At 29.1% G+C, this 17,330-nt stretch overlaps 1 protein-coding gene, 1 long non-coding RNA gene and 1 pseudogene across 3 annotated transcripts; 2 read left to right on the top strand and 1 right to left on the bottom strand.

The window, feature by feature from the left end:
- Positions 1–4,010: 4,010 nt before the first annotated feature.
- On the top strand, positions 4,011–6,119 carry LOC101260843 (uncharacterized). Its single transcript, XR_011210991.1, has 2 exons — positions 4,011–4,441; positions 5,322–6,119. It is a non-coding gene; the product is annotated as an uncharacterized lncRNA (long non-coding RNA).
- A 1,213-nt stretch (positions 6,120–7,332) lies between these two features.
- On the top strand, positions 7,333–9,931 carry LOC109120860 (calcineurin B-like protein 4; annotated as a pseudogene).
- LOC101260556 (uncharacterized) lies at positions 9,907–15,527 on the bottom strand. Of its 2 annotated transcripts, XM_019215274.3 has the most exons (8): positions 15,333–15,456; positions 15,046–15,088; positions 13,168–13,234; positions 13,034–13,092; positions 12,846–12,935; positions 12,602–12,741; positions 10,891–10,948; positions 9,907–10,627 (listed from the first exon to the last, which is right to left on the bottom strand). In XM_019215274.3, exons 3-8 carry the CDS (start codon positions 13,232–13,234, stop codon positions 10,451–10,453), a joined length of 591 nt encoding a protein of 196 aa, XP_019070819.1. In that variant the 5' UTR covers positions 15,046–15,088; positions 15,333–15,456; the 3' UTR covers positions 9,907–10,450. The 2 variants fall into 2 exon arrangements, with proteins under 2 accessions (XP_019070819.1, XP_004244636.1); XM_004244588.5 differs by lacking the exon at positions 15,046–15,088 and having other exon boundaries at positions 15,333–15,527.
- Positions 15,528–17,330: the final 1,803 nt, after the last annotated feature.

Below are 17,330 nucleotides of genomic sequence, written 5' to 3'. Positions count from 1 at the left end.
TAAAATATTGTCATTTTGACATTTTAAATAAATATTTTAAGGATTAATTACGAAAATCCTACCTTTTAGTTTACTTATTACCATTATCCTCTATAAGAGTTACAATTTTCAAAATTCCTCGTTTCGCGCATCACATTAATGTATCTCGCGCATCAAATTAATGTAACTCGCATATCACATAAGTGTATCTCGCGCATCAAATTAGTATATCATGTATAATATGTACCTTTTGCATCAAATTAGTGTATCTCACGCATCAAATTAGTGTATTATGTATAAAATGTACATAAGATTTGTATATCATGTAATAAATATAATGTATCTTACTTAAGGGTTAATGTATCTCGCGCATTACAGTAATGTATCATCGCTTATATTATTGTATTCATTTTGAAAATTTTTTGTAATTATAAACTTTTAAGGAATTAATCATAATTTTACCTTTAAAATATGTTATTTCTGTAATTTGCCCTTAAATTATGATTTAATTGCTAATTTTTCCAAAATAATTTCTCAAAGTTAAATTTTTTTTACAAATTGGGCTGGCTAGTGGGCTGTACTAGAAAGTGGCCCAGTTAGAACCTTATTGTTTTCATTCCCATTATTATTTGGGATCTTGACATTTTTAGCGGATCATCAAAAATATTTTGATTTTCATTGTAACAGGTTATAATTGTTATCGATGTATACTCAATATACAATAAGTATGATAGAATTATACCTTCTATTTTTACATTTTTTTTAAATCACATATATTACTTCAAGCAATTATCAATTTTATCTTCCCTTAATGGTGTGGTTTAGTTTAAATATATATGATTAGCCGTTAATGATTTTGTTTTACCTCAAATCAAATAAGAATATTTGAATCAATCCACTTTTTGACTTTGTTCTTCACATGTTGTTGTTTTTATTGGGATATATATGTATACACTCCCCCTAGAACTAATTAAATGCCACGTTAGGACATGTTTGTAATGAATGCTACATTAGAACATATTTAAAAATGTTACTTCCCACACCGTCCTATATAATTTATCATGATTTCTATTTTTAGGGTCAAACTATAAAAACTTTGACTAATATTTTAAGATGAATTTTTTCATCATATTAATATGCAAAAAATTGTAATTTATAGTACTATTCATATAATTTTAGAATATCTAATTTTTTTGTTTAAAATATCGAATTAATGTAATCTAATTTACCTTTGAAAATTAGTCAAACTGACTTTCAATAAGCACAATATGACAAATAATTTCGGACGAAGGGAGTATATTACACTGTGTTAGTGATAGAATCAGAACTCTATACAAGAATATTTTTTTAAAAAATTATTAAAATATTTTTCATAACTTAATGGAAGACTCAAAATTTCTAAATCATGGAATATATGATTGTCCTTATTTTCCAAAGTTACTTCTATTGGATGCTCAATCAATCAATATATATATATATATATATATATATATATATATATATATATATATATATATATATATATATATATATATATGAAAATACGTGTAAAGAATTTTTAGGAAATGTCTTGACATATTTTAATTTTTTTATAGCATGTTAATTTATTGTTATGATATTCTAAATTTAATAATCTTATTTACCGTGAACAATCATTTATAATTATCTTTTAATGAGATGTATTAATAAACTCTTTTTACACTCCTTCTATTCAATATTAAACGTGCATCTTACTAAAAGTATTTATTTCATATTATTTGAGTACCAACTAAATTCAACATATAATTAAATATGAAATTTGAAAATTTAAACAAATTTTATAGATTTATTTTGTCTTTTTCAAGAGATTAGTTAATGTAAATAAAAGGAAAAATAAAAAAGTTAATTAATATATTATTAATTTTTTAATTATTCTGTAAAATAAAAAATATCCATTTAATATGGACAGGAAATATGAGATTCCAAGGCCTAGGATCATATGCATGTACTTCAACCATTATTAATGCATAATTATTCCAACGGTCTAATCAATTAAATTTTGCAATTCAAATTTTCAAAAAATAAAACAACGTGCTGAAATTTCTGCCTCCTCGATATTTATCGATCGATTAATTTAAATTTGTGTTATTCAAAGTTTTCTTATTGGGAAATACTAGATGAGAAATGGTTGTTTTTCATTTATAAGGATCGAAAATTTATACTTTGTGATTTTTTTCTAAAAGGCTATCAATATTATGTTTGGATCATTGTTACTTATTGTATTGTATTGTATCGTTACTATATCTATAATGTTTGTTTTGATTGTTACTTAAAATATATTGTATTGTATTGTTAAATTTCATTGTTACCTAACAATGAGAACCCCTATTTTATATAATAATCGATTTGGTCTGTTTCAAAAATTGTTACTTTATTTCTTTTTTCAAGTATATTCTTACATCATATTTCAAAAAATTATTTTACCCTTTACTTTAATTATTTAAATCTAGTCAAACCACCTATCTTAAAATAATTAAGAATAATTTAGTAAATTTATAAATTACAATACAGTATGATACAATCAAACCAAATAATTAAAATGTCATTAAACTGTTTGTATCTATTATACAATACAGTACAATACAATACAATATATTATGAAATAATGGATAATAATGATCCAAACAAATGTAAGTGTTTTACGTGTAAAATTTAAAGCTAAATAATAATAATCATTTTTTCAATTACAGGAATCAAAATCATTTTTTTTTATGAATTTTACCCAAAAAAGTTACTAGCTATAAAAAATTTCATTTTAATGACTTAGAGGCTTTTTATTAATAAAAAATAAATTTTATTCATCTCATAATATTCATTTCGATTATAAAAAAAAAAAGTAAATATATAAGTACTAATTAATTTTTCTTGAGTACACCTACTCCTCATTCCCTTGTCTCCTTGTCCATCTAAATCCGTGACTCCCTTGAATTTAGCTAAAAGATTCTTCTCACACTAACTATTTGTACTATTTCTTTTGTTTATATTCACATGATATATAGTTCAAATTTTAAAAGTTGAAAGGGATAATTTATGAGTATTTTTTTAATTTTTGTTCGAAATTTTAGAGATACATTTATTTTATATTAAGGTCTTATTATTTTTTTGAACTTATTTTATTAATAATTTTCTACCCTTTTTCGACCTACGTGACACTATTATGTGCGTCCAATACTGATTGACTTTTATTAAAAGCTAGTGTCAAGTAGATCGAAAAAAGGTAGAAAATTACTTTAAAAATAAGTTTGGAGGGGAGAGGGGGGAAGATAATATGATTTTAGTATAATATAAATGTATCTCTGAAATTTCGGATATAGATTGAAAGATACTTATGCATTTTCCCAAAGTTAAATATGAATTTTTTTTTATTGTGATCTACTTATATATTTTTCAATATTTTTAATTATTAATTTTTGTAAAATTTTGATGCAATAATTTAAAGATCGGGTATATGTCTAAATGCAACCTATTCAATATTACCCTTCCATAAAGATATCGTTTTTGATAAAAATATGTTCATACAATTTAAACAAGAATATACAAGCATAGAAAAAATAATAACAAATAGAAGAAAAAATAATAAAATAATAAGATAATTAATCAGACCACAAAAACACAGCTAAAATCCAAATGAACGGTAAAAAAAATTGACTCACAAAAAGAAAATACACATATGTGAACAATAACAACAACAAAATCAGATAAAATTGAGAGCATTACACAACAAACCTAAGAAAAATCAACGATAACAATCAAATAATAATAATTAACCAAAAAACAAAAGACACAAGTGAAATCTTAATTCACGATAAAAAAAAAAAAATTTGACTCTCAAAATTTAAAATTATAACAACAATAACATGTTTCATATAACTTCACAAGTAAAAACCAACCTTGCTTCTACATTAATGACAAAAAAATTATTTTTGATAAATATTCGACTAAAAATTGAAACAATATTTAATATATATATGCACACATTCTCACAAACAAAAGTAATTCTCATTCATTAATTGAACACAATCACACTCCTCAAAAAAAAAAAAATTGATTCTTGAACTTTGTGCATCAATGGGGAACTGCAATTGTTCAATGAAAGCAGTAAGAGATTCAAGAAAATCACCAGATTTTAATTTTGCTCGTGTTATGACAAATTCAGGTGAAATATTGAATCTTAAAGGCCCCAAATTAGTTCGACAAGTTCTAAATGAATTTCCAGGTTACAACATTTTCAGTTCGAATTGTTTGTCTTCTCCATTACATAATCAAGAATTGCTCCTTGATGGGCAATTTTACTATCTTCAACCTGTAATTCAACAAAAAACAGAGCCCATTTTAGTTGAAGAAGAAAAAACAGAGCAAATTCGAGTTTCGTCCAGCTTGACGAAAGGGTCAGCCATGGAAGTTTTGCCTGCTCAACGAGAAGGTTCGTGTACTCGTTCTGTTTTATTTTACGTGACACTCTGTTTTTTTTTTCTTTTAGTTGTTGCTCAGACTTTTTTCAAAAATGTTATGAAATTTATGTTTATTTAGGAGTATTTGACTTTATTACATTTTAAAAAGAGTTCGAGTAATATAGATAATTTAGAGAAAAACCTTATTGTTTTATAACTTTACTATTGTTGTTTAGAATTTTTGAAAATGTTGATTGGTTGTTGTGTTTTACATAATATGTGTTGCTTATTGGATGATTTTTGATATGCATCCAACGATAATTTCAGAAAACCTGAATATTATACTAGATAATTAGAAAATAATTGATTTTGTTGCTCGTACTTTTCAAAAATATTGTGTTTGATGTTAGATCCATCAAAAAGATGTTACTTTTGACGGATCTGGCATGCACTTGTTTGAAGAGTTTGAGGAATGAGGAACATAGATATTTGGAAAATATATAGGATTCAACATGCATTCGATGATATTTTTTTTTCCAGAGAATTCGAACAATATTTAAGACTACAAGTTTTAAATTTTTGTTTTTCTTTTTCTTTCTCGTAATTAAGTCCAATAAAAAATCAATGTATACAATGACTTTATTGAATTTCCTCAAATAATATAAATGTTGTTCAGATTCTTCAAAAATATTATCAAATTTGTATCGATCTTTCGAAAAATAAACTATCTTTAAAGAGTTAAACTCACATTCATGAAAGTTTTCAAAGAGTCTGAATAACATAGCAAATAATATATATATTAGCAATATCTCTTTAAGAAAAGTTATTCTCCCGCTTCAATACCTAATTAATTTTTTTTTTTTGATTTTCTATTTCATATATATATATATATATATATATATATATATATAGGTGTTTGGAGAGTCAAATTAATTATCAATCCTCAACAACTAGAGGAAATCTTTTCAGAGGAAGGGAATACTGAAGCCTTAATTGAACAAATGAGAATAGCTGCAAATACAAGTTCAATTGCAAAGCATACAAGAAGTACCTCTTGTGGAGTAAATTGGAAATCAACTCTTCCTAGTGTATATAAATTGCCCAATGAAAAGCAAAATAAAATACTTGCATTGGATCAATCTTCCACTAGCAGCCCTAGATGATGACTTGGGCTTCACGTGATACGAATTCGAATTAATTAGAAAATAATTTTCAAAGTGTATATCGAAATGATTGAGAAGTGGAGTAGCCAAAAAAATGGACCGTCCTAGTATGTACAAGTATGATGGTTTGGATCCACGTGCCTCGAATTTGAATTAGTCATACAATGAATTTCAAGTATATTTCGAGATGAAGAGAAGTGGAGCAACGAAAAAATGGATCGTCATAAAAGGTAAACTAGATTTGACTACGTATAAGATTACTAAGTATTCTGATCTCACTATAGTCGATTGACACAACAATAGCACGAACGTGATTCTCACCTAAAAGAGTAAACATCTACTATATATAATTTAAAATTTATACATATATAATGATTTTCCAACCTTCTAGAAAGCCCTAGAGAAGTGATCAGCCCTGATCTAATGAGGGAAACATTGTCATCTTAGATATTCTCATTTCTATGTTTATAGGAATTTAAGTGGCATATGTTATGCCTCTTTGTATGAATCATGATGAATATATATTTTGCTATTGGGGAGTGAGTTATATTTAGCTTGATCTCTTATTTCCATATAAATTGTTTAAATCATTTTTTTATTTAATCATCTGATAATTGAAATTTACCTACTATCTATATAAATAGTTCAATTAGCTAGATAGTTATATATTTTAGGGATAATGCTCAAGTACCTCCTCAACCTATACCCGAAATCTCAAAGACACATTTATACTATACTAAGGTCCTATTACCCTCCTGAACTTATTTGATTAATAATTTTTTACCCCTTTTTAGCCTACGTGACACTATCTTGTGGGCCCAACGATGATTGATTTTTTTTTCAAGATAGTGCCACGTAAGCTAAAAAGGGGTAGAAAATTACTTATAAAATAAGTTCAGGAGGGTAATAGGACCTTAGTATAGTATAAGTGTGTCTCTGGGATTTCGGTCATAGGTTGAGGGGGTACTTGTGCATTTTCCCTATATTTTATTTAATCATACAATATTTGAAATTTACTGATAATTTATATAAATAGCTAAATTTAGGTATTTATATATAATATATATATAATATATAAGTATCTCTTAAACTATAACCGAAATTCTAGTGATATATCTTAATTAAACTAAGATTTTACTATCTTAGAACTCATTTTCTTTATAGTTTTATACATCTTTTGACTTACGTGGCACACTTTGCGACTTCACGCAGTTTAGGCGTGTGGGAGATGTTTGGATACCACGTAAATAAAAAAGTTCATAAAGTTACAAAAAAATAGATTCGGGAGAAAGGGGTAATGGTACCTTAGCTGGTTAATTAAAATATATCTCAAAAATTTTGATCATAATCTAGGTAATACTTGTACCTTATCCTAATATACCGTCTTTCCTTCACTATTCAATTTATATTCCTTGATATTTGAGAAAAGACATAAATTTTTCATTGAACTTATACCAAAAAGTCAGTTACACGGTTAAATTATCATAAGAATATATTACACACCTATACTATTCAAAAGTAAACTTATTACCACCCCGAAACGTGTAACACCATTCTCACATTATGTGGTGTATTATACTCGCTGCTACATCAGTGCTATGTGTCAGTGCTATGTCATAAATTATATTTATTTTATTTATTTATTTATTTATGTATTTATTTATGTGTTAGTATGTGTTAAATAATAAAATAAAATAAAAAGAAGAAGAAAATTACAATGTGTTTGTGCTGCTAGTAAAGCTTGATCTTCATGTCATTAAAAAAAAATTAAATCATTAACTGAACTCTTCATAAAATTAAGTTGTTCAATTTGCAATGATGGCTTTATTAGCAAAGTACTAGTAGTAATTCTAATTTTTTTCTTATAATTTTTTCCTAAATTATACATTTAATTACTTTCATATTGTTTAAGTAATATTTAGTGAATTCCCTAATTAAAAGTCTTAATTCCAATGTTTTTTAAAAAAATGGTTAATTAATATTATTTTTGTTACAGGAAGAGTTCCAGCTTGGATTATTCAGAGATAACAGGAAACATTCTTTGTTTTCAGACAACAACATAGTTCATTTTATTAGGGCGGAGAAACGAATTCAAGATTTTTAGTTAGTGAATTTAGAATGAATATAACATGTTTTACTTTTTGTTGTCATTGTATATATATAAAGAATTCGAATGAAAAGTAATAGGTTCAATTGAATATTGAGAATTTGTCTTACATCCGACTGTACGTTGTAACGACACTCATTCTTTCATTTTCTACTTCTTTTCAAGGCCTTTGGTTTAGCGAGAAAATATTATTGTACAATAGAGATGAATTCATAATTTAGAGTTAGTATGTAGTATATTTTTACTTTTTTTTCGTGTATCACTACAACAAAAATGATCATGAACGATATTTAATTCTTAATTGCCGCCAAATATATATTTTTAGTGGCAATTGTCACTCTTTATATATGTCCCTAAAGTTTTTAGCGATATTAGTTCTAATGACACTTAACTAATGCTGGTAAAGATGTTAGCACTCTTTATTAGTGTCAATATTTAATGACGCTAAAAATTATTTTTATCATAATATATTTACTATAGAGTCGGTGGGTTCAGGTTAATGAATGCGATCTTATTATCCCAAACACATTATAAGTTTTTGTCATAAATGTATATATAACTCGAATTTTCGAAAATAATTAATTTAATTAAATTCGTAAAGCTCATGCATTACGTGTAGATGTTCCAACAAGGATGGGCTAATTGATGTTGGGGAGTTTATCCGTACACTAGCAGAAAAAGTTGGTGGTAAGGAAAATATTTTTCGAAAAATGCTGTTTTTTAATATTTAATTATTAAAAAATAATTTTCAGGAAATCGTTTTTACAAAAAGTATTTTTTTTTTTTTTACTTTTGGAGGACGAAAGTTATTTTTTTTTTAACAATACGTTGCTTTTACTAGCACTTTCATATTATTATTGATCTTTAAAATTACTCAAAAGTTTCACCAAACGGCAAAGCCTTAATTTATTTCACTAATAATATAATTTTTCCTTAAATTTAATCTGATTTTAGGCGAAGGAGCTTATATTTGGGCTATTATATGAGTCAGAATTGATACTCACTGATGATATAGTTGAAGTAATTATCAACAAGGTATGGAACAAATTTGTTGCTAATCTTTTTTTTTTTTTTAACTATAAATATTAAATTGTTTAGTTTGATATAAACATCTACTGCGACTAAGTAATTATGTGTACACAAAATATTGTCATTAACATATATTTGTACTCTTAACTAACCCATATTTAGTGCTAATTAAAAAAAAAAATTCGATGAAGACAATTGAAGAGGCAGATTCTAAAGGGGATGTAAAGATAGATATATAAAAGAGTGGAATAATTTTGTAGCTCATAATCCATCTTTGTTGAAAAATATGACATTTCCATATCTCAAGTAATTCTCTAATCTTCCACTAAATATGCTTCACCCTTCATAATAGTAAAATTACAAAAATATATTTATCATCACATTAAAAGTAAGTATATTTCACCCTTCATAACAGTAAAATTATAAAAATATATTTATCATCACACTAAAAGTAATTAAATTTTGCTATTATAATATGCCATTAAACTTTCAGAAAAGGCTCATTTATTTCATCAGTTAAAAGTTTGGCTCATTTATGCCATCACCGTTAAAAAAAAAGACTAGTTTATGTCATCAGTTAAAAGTTTGGCTCATTTATGTCATTACCATTAAAGAAAAGACTCATTCATGCCATTATTTTTTAACAATGGTTTTGCAAAACCATTTTTGACACGTGGCCAATTATAATTCGGTCACGTCATCAATTTTTTTAATTAATTTTTTCATCAGTTTTTATTCAGAATTTTGATTTTTTCTATTAAAAAAATTAATTACGTGACCGATTATAATTGGCCATGTGTCAAAAATGATTTTTCAAAACCATTATTAAAAAATAATGACATGAATAAGACTTTTCGCCTTTTTTCCAGTAACAATTAAGTCATGAAATTATTGCTTTTGTCATGTTAAATTATATAGAACTATGTCTCTAATGCTCAGAGAATACAAATGAAAGAAAAGTCAATTTTTTGGTGCGGGGTGATTGACATGTATAATAGCTATCGTGATACTTTAAATTGTCTTAAAATTTTGCTTATGTAATTGAACTTTTTTTTTTAAACAGAAAAACATGACTGAAAAGTAGCAAGTGAAAGCTACTTCTAATAGCTTTATTAAATTAATAATCATTCTACTAAATTTTGAATTTCATTATTTCACAGGGATAACACAACTACATTTCGGTAAATACACAAAAGAATGATGAGGTTTACAAGGATTTTTGAGTTATAAAAGTGGCAACATAGCAATACTTATCAAATTATTAGGCCTCATACAATAGGAATGTTAAATTAATTAGGCCTCATATAATAGGATATCGAACATCCGATGGAATGACTAAAATGACTCGAATGAAGGTGCAGCGAATCGCGAGGGCTCCATCATATCAAAATTTCAAGTAACATAACTCGCTGCGACTCAAAAATAGTTTCACCTTCTTTCAGCTACAACCTCCGACGTGCCATCAAATAAATAACGTGGGAAGAAATCAAGAAGGAATACAATTTTTTTTCAACATTTTCTTATTTGACCAACTTTAAAACTATCATGCTTAAAAGAACCAAAAATTAGTCCATCTAAACAGACTCCAAAATTAGAAATGCTGTACAAGTTTCTAATATGGAAAGAACAAAGGGAGTCTCATCATTCTTCCAGAAAAGATAACATGCTATCACTTCTTCACAAACCTAAAATATTATGTTGCAACGACGTATGGATGCACAGCTTAAGCACCGGTCTCCTCCTCACTTGCCAAAACGACCCCTAGCCCATGGCGCTACATGCTGACCACCTCCATTTCTCCTTGGCATGTTGTTCTGCTGAGATTGCATTTTCATCCTTTGTTCCTTCATATTTGCAAATAGAGAATCTAATGTCTGAGGCCTCTGCTTTGACACTGGCTTGACTTCCTGCTTTTGTTGCTACAAACAAAACACAAACCTTGTTAAATTTTTCCCAGAACTTACCAAGTTCTATGCTAGCTGTCTACAAGATCAATGACATAACATGCCATGTAGGACGTAAGAACTGATGAATTAGATGGACAAAAAATTGGAACACCTTCAGTAATTCAGCCCTAGCTGAAAAACTCAACACAAAATCAACGCTTCCAATGGGAGGAAATAGGACCTTCATAAGTTATAAAGGAAGAATTCATACAAGTTACTGTTAAACCTTCTCTCACCTTAGCAATAAACCTGCCACCATTTGCAGCACTCTTCTGAACTGGAGGAGCCCCAAACCTGCACAAGTAACAAAAAGAGAATTGAAGAGACTGTAGGGAGAAGTGCTTATCCGCAGATTACTTACTAAAGGGTGAGCAGCACCAAGATGAAGAGGAAATCCCCAGTGAGATCATTATGCACGTAGTTTTTTTACTTCCAACTTACCATCGGTCCTCAAATTAAAACTTCTCAACTGGCCAAACCTTAGAAACAGTAGCAGCATCCCGAACAAAAATCGATAGCTTTCAGCTCACCCCCCACCAGAAGGTAAGTCAAACTAGAACTAACAGAAACACAGATGTGGAAGAAATGTCGTCTTGGGTTTTTGGACAACTTTCATCAGTCAAATATCCAATAATATGCCCAACTTCAGCAGAACGGCTTTCACCACGAAACTAGAACTGCTTCAATAGAGTTGCAGCAAACTTCCCAACATAACATAATTCAACACAAAATGTAAAGCCCTCCACACGTCCCACAAACCCAACTGTTTCTGTTAAAGAGCTTAAGTACAACATGCAATCTCTATCCTCCAAAACACTGCCACAAGGTTACGGCACAAACAAGAGTTGGATACACGCCGACACAAAGAGAAGTATCACCATTTACGTGACCCGCAACAGCAATTTCAAAAATCAATAATACCATAACACCCACAAAATAATACAAAAATGCTTCTGTAAGGTATCGAAGGCAAAACTTAAAATGCACAGCAGCCTCGCGAACTCATAGCTGAAAGAAATCTGATGAATGCCATGTGTCTATGCTCCATGCATTCCCAAACTTCTCATCAACATAAATTTTGATGGTTGGGCAGCGGAAAGAAAATGAGGAAAACTGCTAATTAATATCCCAAAAAGAAATTCAAAGACATTTGTCTCCAAGTCTCCCCGAACTTCTTATCAACAAAACATTTGGCACTTTGAAGAGGAAAGAAAATGAGAAAGAATTGATAATCCAAAAACCCGAGGGAATTCAAGGAAAATTCCTTGAGAAATAGTTGAGTCACTTCGAACAGAATCTTCCATCAGGACATCCTTTCTGTACCCAAAAGAAAATCACTGATAATCAATTTCCATAGAATTGAGTTGCCATGGGACAAAGTTATCCAAGGCATTTGTTCATATGAAGCCACCATTCCAAAACCTCAAACTAACAAGTCATAGTATACACCATGTTCCCTACCAGACAAATCCTTGGAAACTATGCAGTTACCACAACACAGGAAAATCTCATTATAACATATCTTTATGCCAGCTCCCAGATGCACTTTAAATCCACATTAAGAGTTCCACATCTTGTAGTGTCCTGATACCAACTTAAAAAGAGAGAAACTCAAATACAATACATGCACAACAAACTGGTCAACCAACATGTTGTAGAAGGATGTAACTTTTCTGAGGTAAAATAACCATATCATTTGACACTTGAACAAACTTCCAAAGACTGCAACTTCAATATCTCCCCACCGGATTAACAGGGAACAGCATGCTTTTGAAGTATATAAAATGAAGGAGAGACACATGGCAAATTCATCTACAATAAATAGGACCACAATTTACCTGCATCAAATGAGAGTTCAATTGTTACTCCAGATTTGACATGAGCATGTCCAGGGAACTAACAAACAACAAACTTCATCGTATATTAACTTCACAATTCAATACACACCTCTGTTTATTTACATTCACTGCCTGGCTTCGATTGAAAGCCCTATTGCGAATAGGAGCAACTGCTGCCCTTCTGGCAGCCTCAGTTGCCAAAGGAAACTGGTCTCCCTGAAAATTTGATCTTCTTTGAGCAAGAGCCCCCTAAGAAGAGTATCAACAAAACAGTGTCTTAAGTGTTCAACATTCACAAATATGAAAAAGAATCCATCAAAATTTTCATAGGTTGCACCAATTGTGAAGAGTACCTGTCTCATAGATGATCTTGTGTCCATAAACCTTTGTATCTTAGCAGATTTATCCTGAGCCAGGTTATTAGAAAACTTTTGGCTTCTATTCTGCAGAGTAGCAGACAACAGATGTTTAAAAATGTTCCTAGTCAAGTTGACAAAAGCAGAAAATAAACACTAAATGGTCAAGACAATGGTGTTCTTACCGAAACTCTTTGCTTCTTAGTTTTGGTTGTGTTTGTCTTGGACATCTTGATGATATCGTCTGCAACCATCAAGCGATTATCAGCAAAAAAGGAAGCAAACTAAAAGACAAAACATATATAGCTGGCATGCTTACCTAATGTCATGTCCATTTTCTTCTCAGTAAGTGCAATAGTCTCAGTTGTCAGTATTTTAGCTGCCATCTGAGAGGGGAGGAAAATCAGTCAACTGAATATAACATAGAAATATCCAACTAAACTTAAAGGACAGCTGAAGATGCAGGCACAGAAGGAAAAATCAAAGTCGTCAAAAGAAGACGGAAGTATATGACACGTTGAACTGATCAATGAGGAGAAGGATGTGGACAACACTGAACATGTGAAGAAGAAATATCAGCTCAGGGAAAATAAGTTACAAATTACAGAGAACAAAAACCAACAACGAAACAAGAACTGTTTCACTGCCCCTTTCTCGCTGCAGGTGAAGGAAGGAAACAAAATAGTGTAGTTTAACCTGACAATCAGAGAAATAATCATGCAGGAACGCAGTTATATGAGAAGAGTTCTATTGGGATAAATTTACAGCAAACTAAAATTATGTATTAGAGTTAATGGCAACACCGTTGTTCATTTTTCTATGACCTCAAAACTGTTTCTGTAACAGTACTTAATATTTTAAGAACCTTTTTTTATCAACGGTAGAATAATCACGTAACTAGCTTGACAATATTAACCAAAGGGACAACGCAACTGCTCAAATAGACAAGTTAGAGCAACTGCCCAGAAATAAACATGTCCCGCCCATTATCAGAAGTTTCAGTAGTTTTTTACACCTTCTCAAAAACTGTAACACATCTTTGCAGCATTCAGCCTTTTAAGTTTTAATTATCACAACAACAACAAAAGCACAGAAATAATCAGGTGCTCATAAATCAAGCTCTCATTGATATCTAGAAACTAGTTGCCAACACTTCACTCCACCTGACATCTTTTAAGGAACCAAAGATGAAACTAAATCCACGATCGAGTACCCCTACCAGTTTCTCCAAATTCCATCTAGAATCTAGACATTCCCATCTAATAAGCTAGCACAACAAGAAAGCATCGATACACATTCTTAGAAACAGTAAGTACATCATAGCTTCTTCTAGGAAATAAATCAGCTCATAATACAAACTAAAAAATAAAGAACACGTTCCAGGTCTCAGCAGCAGCCACACCTTAAGCTAGTGAGAACAACCACACCTTAAGCTAGTGAGCCATTAGTTAGACAAAGTCGTACAGATATTCTGCTCTATCTGCTCAGATCTCTTCACAATCAGCTTACTAACTGTTCAGTTAAAACAGTGTAGGTCCTCCTTATCTCATAGTGACATAACAACTATTAAAACTAGGGACTTACTGTAATCCATCTAAAACAAACTTCTCACGTCTACCTAACAGAAGGTTGTAAAACGAAATCATCAAAAAAAGTATATGTCATAGTGAAGCAAACCTGAAAGGTGAAACTAAGTCGCTGAAAACCACAAAATCCAAAAATTTAACAAATAACTAAAGTAAAGTTTCACTCTAAGGAAGCCTTTTGAGCTAACCAACATGAAAATTGCAGAAACAAAAAGAGCTGAGAACGAGCAAACTGTCTCAAAAATTGCAGAAACACTAGTTCTCCTTACTTAATAATTATGACTAACACAACTCTTAACAATTTGGTATCGTCAACTGTAACTTCTGAATTTTCATAAAATTCCTCAAATCCACATAACACAAGGATGTAAACTGAAAGCACCAAATAAATTAGGTCTCTGATAACCACAATGTCAAAAGAAATTGAACTAACCAGAGCAAATCCTTCACTCACAGACTTATTTTGAGCATAACATCATGAACATACAAAAAAAAAAGGATAAAAACAGCTCGTGAGGAGCATCACAAACTATCTCAAAAATCGCAAAAACACTACAGATTCTCATTATCTAATAATTGTGACATACAAAACATTAACAACTAAGCCTTACTTTCAACTATTTGGTATCGTCAACAGCAACTTCAGGAATTTTCCTAAAATTCATCGAATCCAAAAAAAAAGGATATATAATGAAATCACCAACAGATTAGTTTCTAATGACCACAAAATCAAAAGAAATTGAACTAATTGAAGCAAAATTCACACTCATACGACACTTTTTGCGCATAACAACACGAATATAACAATAAAAAAAAGGATAAAAAAGAGCTCGTGAGAAACACAATCTGCCTCAAAAATATGCAAAAATTGCAGAAAATAATGGTAACAAAAGTAAACCTGTTTATGTTTGTGAAATCGAATAGAAGATGATGAAGCTGATGTTGAATGCTAGGGTTTCGATTTTTTGAGAAGAAGAAGACGGCGAATTTAGTGTGATGAAAAATTATGGTGAAACAATTACGGAAATTATCTATTCGGGAATTTATATATGTAGAGGCGGTGCACCCTTTGATTATTGGATCGAGCAAGAGCAAATCACGTGCTCCTTTTATGACTCGTTTGGAGAGTAATTTCCCTAGTCACGTATGTTTAACAAATTATCGAAGAATATCACTTATATTCGTTTTAGAACTATAATATCATTTATTTTAATCTATTTTTTTGTAACTAGTAATGGACTTTTTTACTATTTATTAAAAATAAGTTTTTTAATTTTTTAATGATAATTATTATTTTTTAATATAAATTTTTTGATTAATTTTTTTAAATAATAATTATAGTTTTTTTATGGTGCACTTTTTCTTCTCCTAATAGATATTTCTACATTCCATTTTGTTGGAGCATTCCCTAAAATCACTAAAAATGTGATAAACATAAATAGACATTATAGTTTTTTTATAAAATAATTCAATTTTCAGTTTTCAGTTTTTAACCAAAATAAATTGAAATTTAAAGCATTTAAAGATCTTTCATTTTTTTTCCTGTAATAGCCATTACTATTTTTACAAAAAAAAAAAAGAGTTCAATTTCATTTTTTCCTTTAAAATGAAAATTAGAGGCATTTAAAAATCATCCATTTTTTTCCGTTACAGTTTTTTTAACTAAAAAAGTTTTATTTTCTTTTTGAAATAGCTATATTAAAATTTCTGTTTTTTTAATTGTATTTTTAGAGCATATTTAAAATACTTTTTGAAAAATTAAAATTTTTGAATATTTGTGATGCTGACATGTGACACTTTTTATTTTTTCTATTATACATAGATAGATTTTTTTTAAAAAAAAATTTAGATAAACCCACATATTATACCCAGTAAAAAAATTACATTAAAAGCTGTAATATGAGCTCCTCCGGTTCTTCAAGAAAATATGTGGGTTTCTCCGGTTCTTTAAAGAATTAGAAAAATATTAATAATAAGTTAAAAATGTGACATGGCACCCTAGTAGGAGAAAAATAATGTATTTTTTGTGTCAAGTATATTTTGAAGAAAATAAGCAAAATTGGGTGATATTGTAGTCCTAAAACAAACATAAGTGATATTCCTAAATAATTTTCTAAACATGAGTGACTATCTAGGGAAATTACTCCTTGTTTGGATGGTTGTTGTTACTCATTAGACTCGTTCGCTATTACTTATCATTACGATTCTACAGGCTTCTTAAGAGATAATAACTAATATCAGTGTTTTCTAACACTCATAATAATAATTGATTTGTAGTTTTAGATATTGTAAAATAAGTAGCTAATATTGAGGATAAAAATATAAAAGATGTTATTTTTTATGATATGTTAAAAGTGATAATTAAATTTTAAAAAACCAAGTTTTGGAGTACTTGACAAGTTAAACCGAACACAAAGAGTATTGTATTGTTATTTTAAAAAATTAATCATCCAAAACACACCTAAACCATTATGTTTTTCATAAATTTTAAGGAATCAATTATTCTTTTTACATATCTAAATTATAGGATCATTCGGTAGAAAGTACAAAAATAATGCAAATTATAGTGTATTTAGTAATGTTTGTATTAGTTATATTGAGATTTTTCTCAAGTATCGTTTGGTTTGGTCTGGTGTACGAAAGTATCGTGCATTGCATAATTTCTTTTTAAAATATATTTGTTGTGGAAAAATTTTCGAGGGACAATTAATCATGTTAATGCATGCATTGGAACTCACTGCATTACTAATGCTTATAAATCTATCGTATTAGTAATACAATTTTCAATACACAATAGATTGTATTACTAATACAAACATTAGTTATACATAGGTTGAAAAATATATCAAATAAGATACTACGAACTAGTAATACAAAAAGTTAATTTATAAATTAT

The sequence above is a fragment of the Solanum lycopersicum genome, chromosome 8 (assembly GCF_036512215.1).
Source record: "Solanum lycopersicum chromosome 8, SLM_r2.1".
Lineage (NCBI taxonomy): Eukaryota > Viridiplantae > Streptophyta > Magnoliopsida > Solanales > Solanaceae > Solanum > Solanum lycopersicum.
Note: the sequence above shows the minus strand (reverse complement) of the source record. Positions and strands in the feature narration are given on the sequence as shown.